Source organism: Fusarium coffeatum (genome assembly GCF_003316985.1).
Source record: "Fusarium coffeatum strain FIESC_28 chromosome Unknown BRIP53273_contig_194, whole genome shotgun sequence".
Classification (NCBI taxonomy): Eukaryota; Fungi; Ascomycota; class Sordariomycetes; order Hypocreales; family Nectriaceae; genus Fusarium; species Fusarium coffeatum.
In genome coordinates, this window is record NW_022157987.1 from 247,281 (window position 1) to 267,201 (window position 19,921).

Below are 19,921 nucleotides of genomic sequence, written 5' to 3' on the forward strand. Positions count from 1 at the left end.
ATCGCTTCGTATGACGTTCTCCTATAATGTGTTTCTTACCTTTGCTCACGGAGACGTGGAGACCTAACTACCTAGAGATGCATTATACGAAAAGCAATCAGATGTTGTTATAACTGAGATCCAGTCCATCAGTATACATTTATAATATCAAAAGCCAAAACCAATGTCATTGACAAAGCTGCACTCTCTTCTACACAAACCAAGGATAACATGAGGCTTGTGTGCTTCAGGGGGGAAGATGCAGATGTTGATTGTAAAAGAATCGGCCGCTACTCGAGACCTCTTAAGCATCAAATACAATGCTTAGCTACTTAACAAGTTAGGTAGATAATAATCTTACTAACTGGGAATTTTGGTTATACCATCTACATCTATGCTTAACACACGCAATACCATTCATGAGCATGAGGGGACGCCTTTACACATATAAGCAACATAGTCTCGGTGGTTTTGGACAAGAGTGATATCACAGTCTAGCCATTTGATCAATAGGTAGGCTCCCCATTCATGCTGAGCGATGCCGAGTTCGTCAAGAAGGGATGCAAAGTGGTCAAGAAAAGGAACCGAACAGTAACAGAAGTCAATCGATGTCCCTAACAAGCCAAACATATCGATATAAGGTGGTATCTTCTAATCTTCTTATATACCGGCGCTATGCCAGTGCATCTATCACCCGTTCAAGGCCCAAGTCAAGATATTCATCGGCATGTGAGAACACGATTCTGAACCAACCAGGCTTCTCTGAACCAAATGCCTTGCCAGATGCCAAAAAGACCTTCTTTGCCATCATCTTACTCATAACAAGATCCGTTATGTCGTCAGTTTCCAGCCCAGGGTGTCGTGCCATATAAGCCTTGCCCAGATTAACCCATAGGAAGAAGGCAGCATTCACTCCTGGAGCGTAGTCAATCTCGTTCTTCTTGGCCCACGAGACGACACGAGTGTATTGCTCTGATAGCTTCCTTTGGTTCTCAGTTATGTATGACTCGACAAAAGCGTCATCATCCAAGATGTTGACTGTGACGTGATCGGAGATTGACGACACTGAACTGTATAGTCCAACAGCTACAATAGCAGCGTGCAGAGACATGTTGGCTTGAGACACAATTGTACCAACTCGGATACCGTTGGCACCAAAGTCTTTGGACATACCCCAAAGAACATGCACCAACTCAGGGTCGATAATACCCGCGATATCGATTGATAGAGCAGATTCGAAGGGGACAGCTGGAGGGTGTTGGTCGACAGTGTTTTCCCAGACAGACAGAGCATAGATCTCATCACTGATGAAGTGCACTTTGTACTTCTGGCACAGCTTCATCAAGGCGATGAGAACACTTCGAGAGTAGCAGCGTCCCAGGGGATTGTGCGGGTGACTGATGACCAGACCTGCAACTCTAATCCCCTTGGCTTGAGCATCGAGAAGAACTCTTTCGTACTCAGCTACCGCGTGCTCGCCAACAGGGTCGACATCGCCAAAAGCAACTGGGAGAAGCTTGGCCCCAAAACGAGCAGTAAGGTCAGGAATAAACGTCCCATAATAGGGTTGTCCTAGAAGGATTCCATCTCCGGTATTCGCAACAGCCCACGATAAATGCTCAATAGCAGCACTGCATCCGTTGGTCATGGTAATATGCGCTGGCTCGATAGCCTTGAACGGCTTCAGGTGCTTATTCAAGAACCGTGACACAGACTTCTTAACCGCCTTGGTACCCGTAGTACCATCACCATAAGTAAAAGCCGGATTTTTCAAAGCCAAGTTATCGTGAATGTGCTTCCGAAGAACATCGTGCATGAGGGTATTCTCCGCAACACCCAGACTCACGATACCGTCAGGATTGGTCTCTATATCGAAGAGGTTAGGAATAACCTCCCAGAGATCCATTCCCTTGATGGCTTCTTCTGCTTCATGGGCGCGGGTTGAAAGAGACATTATGATCAAATTATTGTCGTTGACGTAGGTTGGATGGTAGTGGTGTAAGTGAGGAATATAACTGACTTGCGTATAAATCGGGTGCCGAGATAAAGTGGCTACCGGCCGCCGATAGCCGGTTGGTGCTTTTATATAAGAAGTCCGAATTCTAGAGTTATGTAAAGGCGCCGTCTAGAATATAATGCTAAGAACTATGTTGTATGAGACAATTGATTCTAGATAGCGTCTTATTGTTCTGTGATGATGCTAGCGAGAGTCAGATTTGAGTTGGGCTTTGTTAACACAGCCATATGACGACACAAGAGCGGTAGGGGAGATGATAGCTATTGTTAAGAGGATATAGGATATCCAAGTCAATGATATCCAATCAACAGCCCAAGAATCCTATCTCAAATTTGTAACAGTTAATTGTCCTGGTCCAGTGCCAAAGGCGTGGCACTGCATGTACGAGGCGTTTAGCTAGATCAAGAAAGAATGAGAGGCATTGACGAAGGAGCTCGGGGAAACTCTAAGGTAAAACCACCCGAGTTCTTCCAAATTGGGAGAATAAGAAGTCCCATAGATTGTCTTTCTGGGGACCAGAAGTAATGCCATTCGATGTTCGACAAGTGTTGGCCTAGGAGATGCTGTTCTGTACAAAGTCGAATAGGAAGCATTGGCTTCTCTGAGCCATGACTCCTTACTTACAGGAAAGCGTTCAGCCAATTCGGACTCAGAATAACACTCAGGTAATCTCATTATTTGTCTGTCTTGGGTGCTTAATCACTAACCAAATCCCTTTCGTGACGTTCAATCTCAAACGCAATGGAGTCGAAACAAGGAAGAGACAGATCAAATTCTTGTACACAACATCATGGACCAGAACAAATATTTCCTTCTATTTAACAGTTTCTTACATTAACGCCTGAAGTCGTAAATCTCTATATTCTTTCTATTTCAATGTCACAAGCTCCTCAGCGCTGGTGGGGTGGATAGCAACACAGCTGTCAAAGTCAGCCTTTGTGGCGCCCATCTTGATAGCGACACCGAAGCCCTGCAGCATCTCACCGCTGCCAATTCCCATAATGTGAAGACCAACAACCTTCTCCTCAGGCCCGGTAACAACAAGCTTGTAGCTAGTAGGTCCCTTCTGCTCAGGCTCCATCATGGCGTAGTACATTGCTGTGAAGCTTGTCTTGTAGACCTTGATGTTGTCCTTGCCATACTTCTCAATGGCTTCGGGTTCTGTCAGACCGATGCTGCCAACCTCGGGGTGGGAGAAGACGACCGAGGGGACATTGTTGTAGTCGAGCTTGAGGGTGGAGTACTCGGGACCACCGAACAGACGGTGCGCAAGACGGCGACCAGCAGCGATGGCAACGGGTGTCAGCTCAACCTCTCCAGTAACGTCGCCAAGAGCGTAGATGTTGTCAACGGCGGTGTTTTGGTACTCGTCGACAACGATGTGTCCCTTCTCGCTAAGCTTCACTCCAGCCTCCTCCAGACCAATGCCCTTGGTCTCGGGAGTTCGACCAATAGCCCAGATCAGGTTGTCGACATCGCTAACAACGCTTTCGTTTCCTTGGTCGTCCTTGTAGGTGACGGTGAGCTTTCCGTTGGAGTCCTTCTCGACCTTACTGGCTTGCGAACGCTTGTGCAGCTTAACACCGAGTCTCTCGTACTCCTTGGTGACGGACTCCTGGATCATGGGGTCGAAGTTGCGAAGGAAGGTATCGTGACGGATGAAGAGGTGAGTCTCCGTGCCGAGGGCATTGAACATGCCGGCGAACTCGACAGCAATGTAGCCAGCACCGACAATGGCGACCTTCTTGGGCTGTGTAGAGATATCGAAGAAACCATCACTGTTGGTACCGTACTCGGCGCCGGGAATCTCGGGAGGGATGGTGGGCTTGCCTCCAACAGCGACAAGAATCTTCTTAGCGTTGATCAGAACCTTGGATTGGTCGTCGAGCGTGACCTCGGCCTGGTTCTTGGAGGTGAGTCGGGCCCAACCGTGTACGTAGTCGACCTTATCGTTGTTGAGGTTTCGCTCGTAGATACCGTTCAGGCGCTGGATGTAAGCGTCACGCTTGGTCTTGAAAGTAGACCAGTCGAAGGGAGCTGTCTCCTCAACGGAGAAGCCATAGGCCTTGGAGTCGTGGATAGCTTCGGCAAGGGCGGCAGCGTTGTATGTAACCTTCTTTGGCACACAGCTATACATAATGTTAGTGTCATGATCCAGCACGAGCTTCAATGGGTACGCACCCAACGTTAACACACGTTCCACCAAGTCGCTTGTTCTCAACAATAGTAGCCTTGACGCCGAACTTGCTGCTGGCCATGCGCGCAGAAGCAAGTCCTCCACTACCACCGCCAATGACGAGGTAATCGGTCTCCTTGGTAACGGGAGCCATATTGCGCGCAGACGTAGAAAGATGGCGGGTAATTGAAGCTATTCGCAGCGGGGTCGTTCTCGAAGACGAAGACAGAGTTGATGAGCGTAGAGAATGGGCGAGAGCTTGCATGGACAAAAGATGCTTGCTCTAAGGCTTGGCCTTTAGAATTTGAAGGGAAATAAGAAAAGAAGGTGGGAGGGGGATGACGTCTTTTAAATGGACGGCAAGAGGATACGAGATGCGATGGAACAGCAGAAGCACGAAAGGTTGTGGCGGGGTTACAAAGGTAGAGGATAGAAGCGGATTGGACGGAATTGACTTGATATGGAAGAATTGGTTATTAAACAATTATCGGAAACCTGAGTAAGCCAACCGATTCGAGATTGAGGCTTGGATTGGTCGATTTCAATGACGAGCTGCAGGAAGAGAGGAACGATTTGAAATCCACCCGCAGGTTGATGATGATTTTTTGATTTGATCTACGGGGTCTAGGAAGTTCCACCTCCCACCTCCATCTCCGTTAGCGGCGAATAATTATAGCCCCGGAGGTTATGGTTGGACACAGGGACCTTGTTGAAGAGTCCCTTGAGGTGTGTGTCAAGTTTCAAATCAGATAAACAAATGTGGAATCATGTTTCTGATATTCCAACTCTCACAGCTCTGTGTGTATGTCCGTGGCGTCTTACCAAAGATTCTGACATAAGCCAACAACAAAATTGTGAGGTTACATTGAGTTCAACCGAGTCTGATGACAAAGGAAAGATATTCTAGTAGGACAAGAGTCGTGCCACCCTGTAAACAGTAACAATGCTGTGTAAGCACAAGATCTTCGGTTAATGCTCAGATTTCTGAGCATGCACACCTGGGAGAGCTTCAGCGTGGCAGAGGCTATTCGCATCAACACGACTGCTGATGATGTATTTCTCAGACATCATGCAGCTCTCGCATATGCATGCAGACGGAGCTATAACGACACACTGCAGGTCTCACCAACACTCGGGCCAACGCGATTCACACGAAAGCTCATGAAGGATTCTCAAGATATAACGACCAAAAGTCTATGTCAGTCGAAGGTTTCATTCACTGATAGTTGAGTTGAAACGTCAATACGTTGATGGGTTCCCACATAGCCTGAGATTAAGATGTTCAGTAGGCGGGTCAACGTACATAAACCGTCAACACCAGAACCACAACTCAGGTCTTCGACATTCATGATATAAAACTCATGATGTTTCTTCTGAGTTTCTCAAACTATGACGTTCAGTGGGTGGAGCTTCGCTTCGTAGCTGGATATTGACAGCTCCCATCCATTTGAGCTCTGTGGCTTAAACCCTTACGTAGTCTGTGATACTCGCTTCAGTGCGTCTTTAGCGGATAATTGCTTCTGTCAAGGTTCCCTTATCCCCTGTTAGTCGCGGCGTATTCTGATTGGTTTTGATGTCCCCTGTCGTCATCTCTCATTTGCTCCAGCTCCCTCTTTGAGGTGGCAGCACCGACCAACCCCCCCATAATGGCCCAAACGCCAGACCCAGACCCAGACCAGGCTGACGATCCAATCCAATCTCATCTCCATCTTGAAGCACCAGAATTCAACCTCCTCAACAACGGTATTTGCTTTCCGTGCCCGTTATATCGGCTTTATCATCGATCGCTTTTATCGACCTAATAATCGATAACCGCGGTCCATATCTATCGCTAACTCGACAAGCATCGACTCGAACCTCTCCTGGCGCCATTGCGACCCGTCGTCCGTCTCCCCCGTCTTGAGCTCGTTGTAGCTTGTAAACGTGATAATGGCGGCTGATGAAGGTATATGGCACTCACATGGCATCTCTACTTGTGCCACCTAAGCTAACTCGACATCAGCGCCAAACCTGAACCTTTCTCCCGAGGAGAAGCGTACTTATGGTCAACTCTTCCGACAAGCCGACTCCGAGAGTGTTGGTGTTGTGGTTGGTGAAATTGCTGTTAGGTTCTTCCACAAAACAGGCCTCGACTCCCGTGTTCTTGGCGAAGTACGTCCAAAATATTGCCTAACCATCCAACTTCGGCTCGCTTACACTTGATAGATATGGCAAATCGCCGATAAGGAGAATCGTGGTTTCTTGACACCAGCTGGCTTCGGTATCGCCCTACGACTCATCGGACACGCACAAGCCGGTCGCGAGCCTACCCCTGAGATTGCTCTCCAACAAGCTCCTCTTCCTCGATTCGATGGTATTGCACCTCAGCCTACAGGCGGCATTCCTCCACCTCCGCCTGTTCCTGTCAGCTCGCCGCCTCCCCCAGCTGCTCTTCAAGCCCAAAGCACTGGTGGACCGATCCGTATCCCACCCCTGACTCCCGAGAAGGTCGCACAATATACCGGCCTGTTCGAACGACAGCCTCTTCAAAATGGCCAACTCCCTGGTGACCAGGCCAGAGGTATCTTTGAGAAGTCCGGTTTGCCCAACGAGGCGTTGGGCAGAATATGGCAACTTGCCGATACAGAGCAGCGTGGGGCCCTCATCTTGACAGAGTTCATTATCGCCATGCATCTGCTCACCTCGATGAAGACTGGGGCTCTGCGATCTCTCCCTAATGCTCTCCCTGCTGGTCTTTACGAGGCTGCTTCGCGCCGTGCCCCCGCCTCTCGCCAACCTTCCACTGGTCCCGGTATCTCTTCTATTCCTCGACAGCTCAGCGGAACAGCCCAAGTACGCACAAACAGCCCTCTCGGCCGACCTCCCATGTCCCCTCAACAAAGCGGTGCTAGTGACTGGGCTGTGACCCCCGCCGACAAGGCTCGATTCGACCAGATCTATGCCGACCTCGATAAGGGTAACAAGGGCTACATTACAGGAGAGGAAGCGGTCGCCTTTTTCAGCCAGTCCAACCTACCTGAAGACTCCTTGGCTCAGATTTGGGACCTTGCGGACACCAACTCTCAAGGCCAACTTTCACGCGAACAGTTCGCCGTTGCTATGTACCTGATCAGACAACAGAGGACCGGTCGTTCAGTTCCTCTACCTACGACCCTCCCCGCCAACCTAATCCCTCCTAGTCTCCGTGGCCAGGTTCGCCCACAAACTGCCAATTCAGCATTTGATCCACCTCCTGCGCCCGTGATGCAAGCTCCCCCGCCTCAGCCCAAGTCTGCTCTTGATGATCTGTTCGGCCTCGATTCGGGTAGCTCCACCCCTGCCCCTCCACCTCCTGCTCAAGCTCCTATGTCAACAGGAGGTTCTAATGCTAATGATCCCTTTGCTGGTGGTTCTTCTATGACACCCACTTCTCCAATGAAACCATCCCTGACAGGAACTGGTGGTTCAAGCTTCAAGCCATTTATTCCGTCATCTTCCTTCGGTCGGGGATTGACACAGCAGCCTACTGGTGGTTCAGCCGGTTCTGGTCAAAAACTTTCTGCACCATCTGCTTCCGAGGATTTATTGTCAGACAATGATGAGGCCAGCAAGAATATCTCTGAAGAAACCACGGAGCTCGCAAACCTTTCGAACCAGATTTCTTCTTTGGCCAAGCAAACTCAGGATGTCCAAGCCAAGAGGACTACAACTCAGAATGAGCTAAACCAGGCCACATCTCAGAAGCAGAACTTCGAGCAGCGACTCAGTCAGTTGCGTACTCTCTACGAGAAGGAGGCGCAGGACACTCGTGCCCTCGAGGAACAGCTTAGCAACGCTCGAAAGGAGACCTCTAAGCTTCAAGCTGAATGCATGACACTTGAAGGCACTTACCGAGATACTCAAACTCAACATCAGCAAACATTGGCAGCTCTCCAGGCGGACCAACAGGAGAACGCTAACCTCAGGGAGCGAATCCGTGTAGTTAACGGAGAGATTGCGCAGCTCAAGCCTCAGATTGAGAAGCTCAAGTCAGATGCTCGTCAGCAGAAGGGACTGGTTGCTATCAACAAGAAGCAGCTGTCTACCACAGAGGGTGAACGTGACAAGTTGAAGTCTGAGGCAGAGGAGCTTAACAAGAGCATCGATGACTTGCGTCAAGCAAACACCAGCTCGCCAGCTTCACCTTCGGCCCAGATTGCAAGCCCTGCTGCTTCCACTTCCAGCGCTAACAACCCCTTCTTCCGCCGAACTGCAAGCACTGATATCATGGGTGCATTTGCTTCTCCTCCTCCCACTAAGAATGTCTCTGACAAGTCTTTCGACGATCTCTTCGGACCTTCGTTCCCACCCAGTTCTTCCGCCACTCCTCCTGCTCAAGCTGCATTCAAGCCCCAGCATACCGGTGCCTCGAATGCCAGTGCAGGTTCATACAACACTCCTCCAGTTCAGGGTTCTCCCGTCATGAGCCGCCAAGCGACTCTTTCTGCTGATCCTCCCCCGCCCCCTGAGTCGAGACAAATCAGCTCTAGCTTCTTGCCATTCCCCGACCACACTGAGTCTCTTTCGTCTTCTCGCCAGGTATCCCCTCCCGCTTCGCGTGCTGATGATCCTCTTCACGGTTCGGTTACTCCTGTTCCTGGTGACTTCAAGTCTTCAGACAGCGTTGGCAGCGTCCCTGGAGCTTTCCCTGGCGATGATCTCGCCAAGTCTGAGAGCAAAGACACACTGTCTGCTCCCAACGACGCGCCTGCTGCCAAGGATGATGAATCAAAGCCTACTGAGTCTGCTGATCCTTTCGGTGGTGCTGATGAAGCTAAGGCCAAGGCTGACTTCGAGAATGCATTCGCTGCATTTACAACTGCCAAGACTCAAAGCAAGCCTTCCCCCGAGGCGAATAAGTCGTCTGCTTTCGACTCTGAGTTCCCTCCCATCTCAGAGCTTGAGCGTGACGATGATGAGGAGTCGGACTCTAGCAGTGACAACGGAGGCTTTGATGATAACTTCACCCCAGCCTCCCCTCCTGCTAAGCCTACCACAGGAGATGCTTCCGAATCCACACACGCAGCTCCTGCCAGCACTTCGCCACAACCCGCTCAGCAGGCCAACTCTCCCCAAGAACCCAAGGCCACCAGGTAAGTGCTAACCGATCCGATTTGAAGCTCAGAGATGGCTAATACGAGAACAGCGCCGAGCAACCCTCATCGCCCGCCACCATTACCGAGTCCAACGCCCAAAAGTCATCTGTTGATGACATCTTTGGTGCGGCTGCCACTGGAACTGCTCCCGCGTCACAGCAAGCAGCTCCTTCCAACCCTCCCCAGGCCAAGGGAGGGTTTGATGATTTGGACAGTGATTTCGAAGGCCTAGAGGATGCTAAGGAGGGCTCCGCTGACGAGGACTTTGCGAATATCTCTCGCTCTGGGTTGGATGACTTTAACCCTGTTTTCGACAGCAGCCCTCCTGGAAGCCAGACCAAGACTGAGTCTACCGCTTTCGGTAATGAGAGTTTTGACTTTATCTCTGCCAGCTCAACTGGACCAACTCAGCCTGCTGCTGGAGCTCAGCAGCAAAAGGCCCCTGAGGCTCATGACTGGGACGCTATCTTCTCCGGTCTGGACTCACCCAGCGCAGCTGCTGCTCAACCCGCTGCTCCCGAGAAGCCAGAGGGCACCGAGCCTCATCCTGGTCAGCAGGCTATGAACCGCACCTTTTCAACTGAGTCTGAACATGATGACCCAATCCTGAAGAGCCTTACCAGTATGGGATATAAGCGCTCTGAAGCTCTCGAGGCCCTTGAGAAATATGATTACGATCTCGACAAGGCAAATCTTAATGTTAATTTCTGTCACGAACGTCACTAACATATCTCAGGCTGCGAACCACCTTGCTAGCCGCTCATAATTAACATGCAACCATAACGTTGTATCATATATCCTCGCATAATGGGAGGGCTTAATGCTACCGCTGCATACTCCGGTTTCCTTATTACTGTTTTCCCTGCATCCTCCCTCATGGTTCTTTTGTTGAATAGCTTCTCTGGCAGCGACTTTTCCTTATGCGTCTTACCCCATTCTATATGGGATTGTTTCTCATCATCTGCCCACACATTGTAGTATCATGAAGATTGCTTGTTTGTTTTAGTCATTGGAGCATTTTTTGGGTTGCATTCTTCGAGTCTGCAGCTGTAGAGATATACCGTTTCGTGTTGTGTTGTCGGCTTAATGTTCAGGACGGAGCGAACACAAACAAGTCACAGCAGTGAGGCTATATAAACAAGCTTAAATATCATTGTCGCTAAGTGGGCACGAAATAATGCCTATCATACAGATTTCCCGCAGTGCCTTTCTCTTTTCTCATGCATACCCAAATCGTGACTCGTCCTCTAGTTACTTACTTCACTCTATTCATGATGGTCTCTGGCCCACGCGCACTATCGATATTGGCAGCCTCTTTCTTAACCGCCGCTACCATAGACCTCTCGAAATCATCTCTCGTCCTCAGTACAACCTCGACCCATTGAAGATTCAGATCCCAATAGGCCATCTTGAAAGCTACATAAGCGTCAACGATGCCATCACGGTCTGCTGTCAATAGGCGTAGGAAGTGCTCTGTGACACGCCAGGTATCCTTGATAGAAGCGCCGACTTCGGGCGATGGTAGGGTGCTGAAGCACTCGAACGCAGTTGAAATGTCGTTGAACAACTTATCCTGGAAAGGATCGGTACGACGGAACTTTGCGCCCTTGTTGCGCACGGCGGATAGGTACCGGACGAGCAACTCCTCGGCAAAGATTTCGATAAATATGTCCACGAGAGAGTGGTGTAGTACCTGGCGGTAGTCGTTGACGTACTCTTCGAATGTTACCACCATCTGTTTCATAGCATTACTTGTGTACCAGCGAGGCGTGAAGAAGTCAGGCATGACCGTGCCAAAGTCCACTGTGAAGACGAGTTGAGCGAAGCGGGTGATGCACCATGTGCTGAAGTCGACGTAGCCATCACGCAACGTGTTGACCTCAGTATCGATACGTTCAAGGTATGCAGGCGACACATGCTGCTCGACCAAGCGACGGAAGCTGGAGAGATAAGCCAGGCGACCCTCATCTTCGTTGTCGTCGATAGAGGCGATTTGGTCATTGGCTGTAGCCACAAGCCAGTCCTGAAGCGCTTGGAAACCCTCCAGCTCAGGGATTTTACCCTCTTCGTAGGGGATAGCCTCTTCCTCAAGCATATTTTGCCACGATTGTTGTCGAGTGCGCAGACGAGCAAACATTGCGTCGATGACACCTTCAACGACGTCGGCGCGCTGTGAATTGGCGGCGGCGTCTACTTGTTCGCGCAGCATACGCCACAGAGCGACAAAGTTCTTGGTTCGGAAATAGCCATACTCATCCTGATCCAAGTTGGAGCCCTCTACGTTGCGCTCTGCCAGGTCGCGCTTCTCCTGTGCGAAGATTCGGTCGATCCATTCGTCGAGGAACTTAATGATAAGCTCACGGAAGTCGCGGACAAGCTCTGCTTCACGGTTGTCAATGACCTGTGGCACAAGCTCTTCTTGCTTGAGACCAATCTTTGCCATCTTTCGGTAGTACTTCTCTGGGAAACCAACGATTTCTAGAGTGTGTGCCGATGATGCCTCGTTGCCATCTACCATGCCCACTAGGAAGTCATGCATAAGCTGATGGTAGACCCCTGCGTAAGTCTTTACAATATTCCACTTCTTAGGCATGAGATGCGACATTCCGACCTTAACGACATTTAGATCATTGAAGTACCACTTCATAATCTTGTCGAGCTTGCTCGGGTCGTCGAGAAATTCCTCCTTTGCACCATCAAATTGTTGCTCGGCGCTGAGTCGAATGGCCTGTATGAACTTGTCTTTGTAGCCTCGGACCTTCTTCGCACCGTCTGTGATACTTTGGAATCGTGTAGCCATCTCCTTGTGGTCCTTCAGAGCTTCCTGCAGTGCCAGCACCCGCTGGTCGCTCGACTCCTCAGCTTCCATCACAACCGCAAATCGCACCACAAGACCGTTGTTATCCTGCACAACAAGGTTGATAAGGTTCAGAGCAATAATACCAACATGCTCATCGAACCAATCGATCGTATCGTCCAGTCGCGCAAAGTAGTCGACCAGTGTCGCCTCAAGGCCATCTTCGTCTGCCCTTTGTATCTGCTCCATAGCATCGTCGCGAATATTTCTTAGTTGAGTGAGCTCGTAGTGGCACGGCAGTAAGTTTGGCATGTTGTCGTTATCTTCGTCGTCCTCCGCTAGCATAGCCTCCACGCGCGTTATGCGCTCGTTGAACGTTTCCAAGTTGCGGCGCATCGTTTCGACAGCCCCAAAGTTACGGTGTGCTTGTGATACCAGATTGATACTTGCAAAGTCCTTTATCATATTTTGTGACTCAGAGCACAGCTTATCGATCTTGATCATTTCCTCCTTGATCATCTGTACTGTCTTTTGGCCATCGCTTAGCCCAGTCATACCCGATTGAGTTGTCTCGAGCTGCTCTCGCAGACCGCTGCGGAGCTGTCCATCTACGGCGCCCTTCTTGCGTGAGAATTCTTGTTTAAGCGCAGGAATTTTGTCTAAATCGTCGGGATGTCGCAGCAGCTCTGAGAGCTTGGGCGCAGGTGTATCGTCCATTATTGCGGCGTCGGCGTCGAGGGAGGTGATGGCGCCCAATCAAACCATGATGCGGGGGGTTATTTCCAAAGGGTCGGTAGCTAGACTTGGAAATAGTATAGTCGTTAAGCGACAGCGAAGGTTGAAATTGAAGCGAGCGTCGAGTATAGTCAAGGAAGTGGGATGCTAGGTCGCGGGGAGCTGTCACTATCCTACCCCTAGATTAGTAGGTGTTCAGCGTTCCATTGTGTGGCTGACAGCTAAGCACAGCCACTTTGAAGCTCAACGCAGTACAACATAGAAAACCAGATATTCATAGCTTCAAATATCTCCAATGACAATTATATAATGATCAAAATACTAGAAAGACAATAGTAAGATCCTTACAAGCCTTGGTTTAAAGTAGAGCAGTTGTTAAAGGTATATACTTGTCCGTCCAAGCGTAAGCAGAACTTGGGTAGGAATAATACTCTATTACCAGACTCACGGCCAAAGATCCAGCTGCATATATATACTCATTAATTTAGGAACAGGACTCTATATTTTATTATGTCTTAATACCTCAATTACACCCGCCTTTTTCACTGATCAGTCACTATCGCTCCCAGAGCTACTTGTATCATCGTCGTCATCCTCCTCCCCGAAACTCTGCTCAGCAATAACATCGCCAGCCTCAAACGCAACACCAGCATTATCATCCGACTGATCCCCCTCGTCGTCGCTGTTAACCTCCCCTTCTTCTATATCCTTATCCTTGCCCTTGTTCCTCCTCTTGTTCGGCTTCGTAGGACCCTTCTTGCCAGGTGGGTTCTTTCTTTTGTTACTGCCTCCTGAGACAGTATTTTTAGGTCCCAGCGTAAAGCTTGCGGGAAGGCTCTGATCATGTTTGAGAACCCATATTGTGGGAAATTCGAGTACGCATGTGTTTTTAAGGACCTCTCGTAAACAATCCTCTGGGTCAAGTTTTGTGACGACAGGTTCGTGTGATGGCGAGTTCTGGTTCGCCAGAAAGTACTGAAATTGCTGTTTTTGAGCCTTGTCCTTTTGCGAAGGCCACATGCTGGGCTCTGTATCGTGATAGTTCTTCCAAGTATGTGAAAATGGGTCCTGAAGGGCGAATGATCCAGATGACCATGTCGAGTGCGTCGAATCCTGCACTTGTCCGTCAAACCCCGGTCTCGGGACCTTTTTGGACTGTTTTCCTTTCGCCTTTTCATCTTGATCCTCCAAAAACGCATGATAGGCCTGGTATAGAGGCATATCGTCCATGACCTTGGACAAAGCCCTGGTGTTCTTCAACACGCCATCTGTGGTGTCTTCGATCGTCATCCATTCCACCAGCCAATTGATCCTCATTGTTCGCCTGTTGAGCGTCGTGACGTTCTCCTGCTGTCTAGCCATACCCAATGGCGCGCATTTGATGTTGATGTTGAGCTTCTTCAATCGCGCAGCCAAGTGCCTCTCAAATTCTCGGCCCTTTGCTTCGCGCAAAACTCTAGTGACGAGAACTTTGCGTTTGCGTCCATCTCGGCCAGGTTTCCATTTAACCTCTTGGATCGTCAACGGGCGCAACTCTTCCTGCTGCACGATCTTGCGCTCTTCTACGAGCAGCTTCTCGGCGCGTTCGACAGATAGTTCGATCCCATGGAGGAAGTTGTAGTCGTGGTCGACGCCGGCGGCTGTGCGAAGTTTGGAGGGGGCGACGTAGGCTGTCGCATCGCGTTCACCGGAGCACTCAGACCAGTTTTTGTGTTTTTTTACACACCCAAGTGAGCATGTGCGAGCACCGCATCGTGGACATGTGTATTTCGGCGCTGAGATATGGCAAATGCCACATAGGGATGTAAGTAGTGGATCGGACATTATGAAAAAGAAGGTATGTAAGGAAGGAATTGGTTGAATGAAAGATCTATGCGCCGCGACCGCATACGCAGTTGCAGCTAAGGGAAACTTTTTTATGGGCCCGTCTTATCTTATCATGGGCACCTTGACTCAAACGTGTACCTGTCCCGACGCCTCGTAAACTTGATGCAGATAACTTCGAAATCGCCTCAAGGCTACAATGGGTTCGAAGTCGAGAGTCGGGTTGTGAGACCCGTAGGTAAGTGAGCCGATATGGATAGGCTTCACTTTTGTGTGAACACCTAAAGACCTGAGTGTGAGAATTGAAGGGCGAGTTGATATGCGTCACTAGAATCTCATTTACAATACACATCACTGGGATAGAAAAGAATAAGTATTTTATCACTTGTAATTTGTATAGGTCATCATTAACGTTAAAAATGTGTTTCATTCTTGTGCCGTCCAGTAGACTAAGCTACGGAGCGACGCAGTAAATAAACACCGCTTCTTAGAAGAATACTCTAACAAAATGGAAAATGGCCGTCAAGCCCAGGTATATGAGCGAAAGCTGCTCATCAGATGAGACAGTAAATGGTTGTGATGGATAGAAGGTTGAAAGGGAGACATTAAACGCCGTGGCCCGCAGGTTTTGATCCAAGCATATCGCCAAATACAACGCAATTAAATAAATTATGAGAAACAGATGTATCCAAGCAATGCTCAGTTATCATCTAACACATTCAGCGTGTACCGCCAAGAGCGCTGATCCTGGCGCCTGATGGCCTATGCATCAAGGACTGTTGGTGCTGGAGCTGATGCTTAGATACGACGTGTGTCTCGTGTGAAACCGCCCCGTGGTCGGATCGATTCTCCTCGAAGTCCTCTTCGTCATCCTCGACAATCTTGGTGGGGATGTCGTCTCGGAGGTGATACTGCTGCGACGATCGCTCGGGAGTAGTAGCTGTAGAGGCAAAGGACATTGCTGTGCTGCTCCGGTTGGGAATGAGATCCGGGGTGGGAGGGATACTGGACGCCCTCCCTGAGCGCGGCGCCAGGAGAGACTCGTCTCCTGTTTCGGACGTGGCGGCGGAGTGGCCGTCATCGCTCGGGGTGGTAGAGATTCTCGAGTTCCGTCGGCTAGAACTCCCTAGTTCGGCATCATGTGCCAACTGAAGGCCCTCAACGGCAGCCTGGCATTGCTCAGCAATGTTGCGCACAATGTGAGCAATGGCATCAGTCTTGTCCTTGAGGTGGCGGTCGGCCACATCGTTGAAGCTCGATGAAGAGTATCGCTTGCTTCGGTGAGTTGAAGAGCTGGGGCTGGGGCTGGGGCTGGGGCTGGGAGTGAGACGGCTGGAATCACTGGTCTGGTTGTCCTCCTCAGTAGTCTCCTCGTAGCCCTCCTCAATCTCATGGGCCAGATCGTCAGGCTTGGTAAGAGACTGGATAAGGTGCTCCATGTGGTGGCTTTGGCCGCCAATGAGACTGCGGAGGTGAAGAACGACTCTTCGGGCCTCATCGCGTTGTCGCATGATAGTGACGTTGGTGTGTTGAAGCTGAGAAAGCTCCTTCTTGTTCCTCTTGCGCTCACGCTCAAGCTCCTCAGCAATCTCCTGCTGGAGGACAAGGGCCTCAAGAGCATCATCACGCTGCTTCTCAGTGCCAGTAAGGCGCACAGAGAGGCGCGCGTTGTCATCCTTCTGCTGGTCAATGAGGCCAGCAAGGCGACGGTTCTCCCTCTTGTGCGTATCAATCTTAACCTTGAGGTCTTGTGTCTCCTTGGTGAGAGTCTCAGCAAAGGCCTGAAACTTGAGGAACTGCTGCTTCCAGCTCTCAAGCTCCTCCACGAGGTAGTTGTTGCGCTTGTTAACCTTGCTAAGCTCAGTTTCCATGCGACCCTTAAGGTTGATGAAGTCCTGCCAGGCCTCAAGGGCATCTCGCGAGTATTGGTTTCTCTCGCGGACAATCTCGTTAAGGTGGCGCATTGACACCTTGGTCATGAGGGGCTTCTTGACAGATCCACCAAAGACGGCCTTGATACCAGTGTTGCGTCCAAGCTTTTCACAGACATGATCCATGACAGCCATGACGGCATCTTGGTTCCACCACTCGGGATCTTGAATAGACTCAACCTCTCCGCGCATCACGATAATTTGACCAGCGGGAACGAGCTTGCCGCCACCGTAAGCGGATCGAAGATGTTGAGGAACTCCGGAGGGTGTGACGTCGCCGTTCAGGGCTTGTGTAAGACGGGTAACGAACTTGTTGCGTTGGCCGGTAGAAAGAGCGGTAGGGGGGCTAGAGGTGAGGACGAAATTGCGATCGAGGTCGACGACAAGAGCGTCGGTGGGAGCAGTGAAGAGAGAGCGGCACTCCACGGTGATACCAAGAATGTAAGGGCCAGGCTCCTGGACCAACTCCTTGGCGTGGCGAGCGTGAACAACCGGGACGTAAAGACCGCTCCATTCGTAAACTCGGACGCAGTATCGCACAGTCTCGGCAGCCATGGTGAGCATAGCAGGGTAGTGGCTGACAAAGATAATTCGACGTGTAGGAGAGATGGCCGCCTCGATGACGCCGACAATGTTGGGAATTGACAAACAGTTGAAGAGCGGCCACATAGCGAAGTTCTGGAATCCAGTGGGCGAGGAAGGGAACTGGTAGCAGAGAGCATAGTCCTTCATGTCGATACGGACCAGATCGTTCAGGCGGGGAGCAGGGAAGCTGAGAATTCGAGAAACCTCCTCGGCATGGAACAGGTTGGTAGCCTTGTTCCAGTGAATCCACATACCTCGAAGATAATCTCCCAAAAGGTTATACAAAGGGTAGCGAGAGAGGAATGACAAGCAGTAGGGAATCCAGTAAGTCTCATCAGGGTTGTCATAGTAGTCGCTCTCCGTCCTCTTGCGAAGCTCACGGATTGTCTCGGCCCTCTTCTCATCGGCTCGCGACCAAACGCGCAGGCAGATACCATACAAGGTGTGAGAAGAATCCTGCTGAAGAACAAAGGAATGGTGAACGCAGTGAGGCTGGCTTCGGCCTGTGCATATCTCAACATCATGGGGGAAACAAGCCTAGTCGCCACCAGTTAGCTATAGGAAATCAATTAGTCCAATCGAAAAGTACGCACCCTCATGGCTGAGTGAAGAGCGCGAGCAATCTCATTATCCTGCTCAAGGCGAGGGCTGCTACCCAGAATCTCGGGCAACCAGAACTGTCCAACAGCACCCTTCATGTGGCCAATCTTTCCTTGGGTTGGTGCAGGAGCCTTGACCCATTGCGAAGGTTCGCGGCCAACACCGCAAACCATATACGCATGTGTCAAGGTCTTTGGTGTTCGCTGTTGAGGCTTCATGTTGAGGGTTGAAGGAATAGGTTGCGTAATGCGCGAATGCAGCGAAGAAGTTCGACTAGGGATCAGCAGGTTTTGGTCTGGGCCCTGGTCGCGAGTGCTGGGCCTGCCATCGCGGTCGCTAGTCCGAGGACGGGTGAAGGAGGAATGGGTGTTCAGCGAAGGAGGCATAATGGCGATAATGAAGCGAATCGGTCCTTCGTCTCTTTCGTCAAATTGGGTATCGAATAATAACAATAGATAGTCGTCGTCGAATTGATTGATAACTTGGAGACTGCTATATCCGCAACTACAGCTCGTCTCGTTTGTCGAATTGGCGTTAACTGACTAGCAGGCAGTCCTTGGATCTTCGCGTCGTGCCCGTTTTGGTTGAGGGCTCCGCTCCGCGCTCAAGGCTTCATTCAAGGCTCGAGTCAACCGGGCTTTGAATGGAAAAGCAAGGAAGAAGGAGAAGGAAAAAGAATGAAACTCGAAAGAACGAGGGGGGAGATGGGTAAAATGTATATGTAAAGGGAGAGAGGCAAGACCAACGGGGTGTACAAAAAGGTCCTGGTTCTGTCTGTAGTGGGCGTGTGGAGAGCTACCTACCATGCAATAACACAGGAGCGACACCCAGCAAGCGAAACAAGATGCGACGCCAGTTGAGGAAGGAATGGGCATGTAAGTACCTGTACTTTTAGGACGTTCACGGCTTTTCAGTTGGGAGGGAGCTCCCGTCGTCCGTTGAACCTAATGTACCGGTACCTAGTCTAGACCCATTAGTGGAAAGAACGTGCGTAACAGCAACGGTAGAGGATGGCCCTGAAAAGAGGTCAAGAACAAGGCCTTCTTGAGCTCACAGTGGGCGAAATTATGAGACAGAAGGCTGTCCGGACCTGAACATGTAGGCTTTGATCCTTGTCAGAGTTCTCAGGTAGGCGCTGGAAATGCTTGACTCTCAACTGCTCACTGCTACGAAAGTGGTAGGCGACCTGTTTATGGAAGCGTAGACGGCGTTATGCGGTGCAAGCAATATGTGATGTGATTCAATGTGTAACCTAGGTACATTGAGCGCCTTTGTTTGTGAGTGGGTGACTGAAAGCATCAGATGACTTGGGCTTCTACTTACAAGCAAAAGAACCTCTTTGCGAACGATACTCGTCGATTGCGACAATTTCTATCCATTAGACTCTCAATAGACAAACCGCCACAAAAGTCAGATTTGGTGAGGTGAAGGGGAAGCTTTCGGCTCTAATCAAGGATGTACTGTACCTACATTAGGGGCAAGATGAGGAGCAACAGAGACCAATCCCAATCCCCGTCCACCCCAGTGAGGGGCCGAGATGGCACCTATTGCTGGGGCTGTCAGGGGCAGAACCACGATGGAGCTGCAAACTGCGAGCTGGACCTGACCTGCGCCTGCGCCAGAGCCTGAGCCTGCACGCATCCTGCAGGGGTCATGGGGCCCTGGTCCCCTACCTAAGCGTGCATGGAGGCTTCAGACTTTCCAAATGGTTCGGTACGGATACATGGCGGGCAAGTTCTCTGCACTCTACTCTCACTCTCAGCTCTAAGCGATGGAAGGAGTGGACGTTATGACGAACGGGCCAGAAGGTAGCCTAGACCCCTAATAGCCAAGTCTTTTCTACAGCAACCACATAGAACGGGAGGCATGAAGGTTGATCTTGGCTTGGAGTTCGCTCGGAGTTGGACTCAAGTAGTCATAGTCCGGCTCTTCTTACCCCGACGCTACCTCAAGGATATTCATTTGGATGGATCTGACGACATGTCTTTATTTCTTTCCTTTCTTTTGTTTGCTTATGCTCCATGACAAGTCACAGCTAACGCCTTGACAACCTAGTCTCATATGCTCTCAACCAAAAGTGCAGAACTGACTCAGAACAACAACAGAAACAGCAAGAGAGGCGACCCGCCCCTTTTTTCTTGTCTCTCTTTTTTTTTTTTTTTT

The 19,921-nt window shown here is 50.3% G+C and overlaps 6 protein-coding genes across 6 annotated transcripts; 1 reads left to right on the forward strand and 5 right to left on the reverse strand.

Annotated features, from left to right (window-relative positions):
- Positions 1-652: 652 nt before the first annotated feature.
- FIESC28_08364 (uncharacterized protein) lies at positions 653-1,933 on the reverse strand (the record flags this gene model as incomplete). Its single annotated transcript, XM_031162502.1, has 1 exon — positions 653-1,933. The coding sequence occupies one exon, from the start codon at positions 1,931-1,933 to the stop codon at positions 653-655; it is 1,281 nt and encodes a 426-aa protein (XP_031013515.1).
- A 931-nt stretch (positions 1,934-2,864) lies between these two features.
- FIESC28_08365 (uncharacterized protein) lies at positions 2,865-4,326 on the reverse strand (the record flags this gene model as incomplete). The annotated part of the gene is made up of 2 exons (XM_031162503.1): positions 2,865-4,125; positions 4,178-4,326. 2 exons carry the CDS (start codon positions 4,324-4,326, stop codon positions 2,865-2,867), a joined length of 1,410 nt encoding a protein of 469 aa, XP_031013516.1.
- A 1,492-nt stretch (positions 4,327-5,818) lies between these two features.
- Positions 5,819-10,052, forward strand: FIESC28_08366 (uncharacterized protein; the record flags this gene model as incomplete). The annotated part of the gene is made up of 5 exons (XM_031162504.1): positions 5,819-5,915; positions 6,175-6,323; positions 6,378-9,283; positions 9,337-9,985; positions 10,023-10,052. The coding sequence occupies 5 exons, from the start codon at positions 5,819-5,821 to the stop codon at positions 10,050-10,052; spliced, it is 3,831 nt and encodes a 1,276-aa protein (XP_031013517.1).
- A 489-nt stretch (positions 10,053-10,541) lies between these two features.
- On the reverse strand, positions 10,542-12,800 carry FIESC28_08367 (uncharacterized protein; the record flags this gene model as incomplete). The annotated part of the gene is made up of 1 exon (XM_031162505.1): positions 10,542-12,800. The coding sequence occupies one exon, from the start codon at positions 12,798-12,800 to the stop codon at positions 10,542-10,544; it is 2,259 nt and encodes a 752-aa protein (XP_031013518.1).
- A 567-nt stretch (positions 12,801-13,367) lies between these two features.
- On the reverse strand, positions 13,368-14,642 carry FIESC28_08368 (uncharacterized protein; the record flags this gene model as incomplete). The annotated part of the gene is made up of 1 exon (XM_031162506.1): positions 13,368-14,642. One exon carries the CDS (start codon positions 14,640-14,642, stop codon positions 13,368-13,370), a length of 1,275 nt encoding a protein of 424 aa, XP_031013519.1.
- A 719-nt stretch (positions 14,643-15,361) lies between these two features.
- On the reverse strand, positions 15,362-18,144 carry FIESC28_08369 (uncharacterized protein; the record flags this gene model as incomplete). The annotated part of the gene is made up of 2 exons (XM_031162507.1): positions 15,362-17,695; positions 17,752-18,144. The coding sequence occupies 2 exons, from the start codon at positions 18,142-18,144 to the stop codon at positions 15,362-15,364; spliced, it is 2,727 nt and encodes a 908-aa protein (XP_031013520.1).
- Between the last annotated feature and the right edge of the window lie 1,777 nt (positions 18,145-19,921).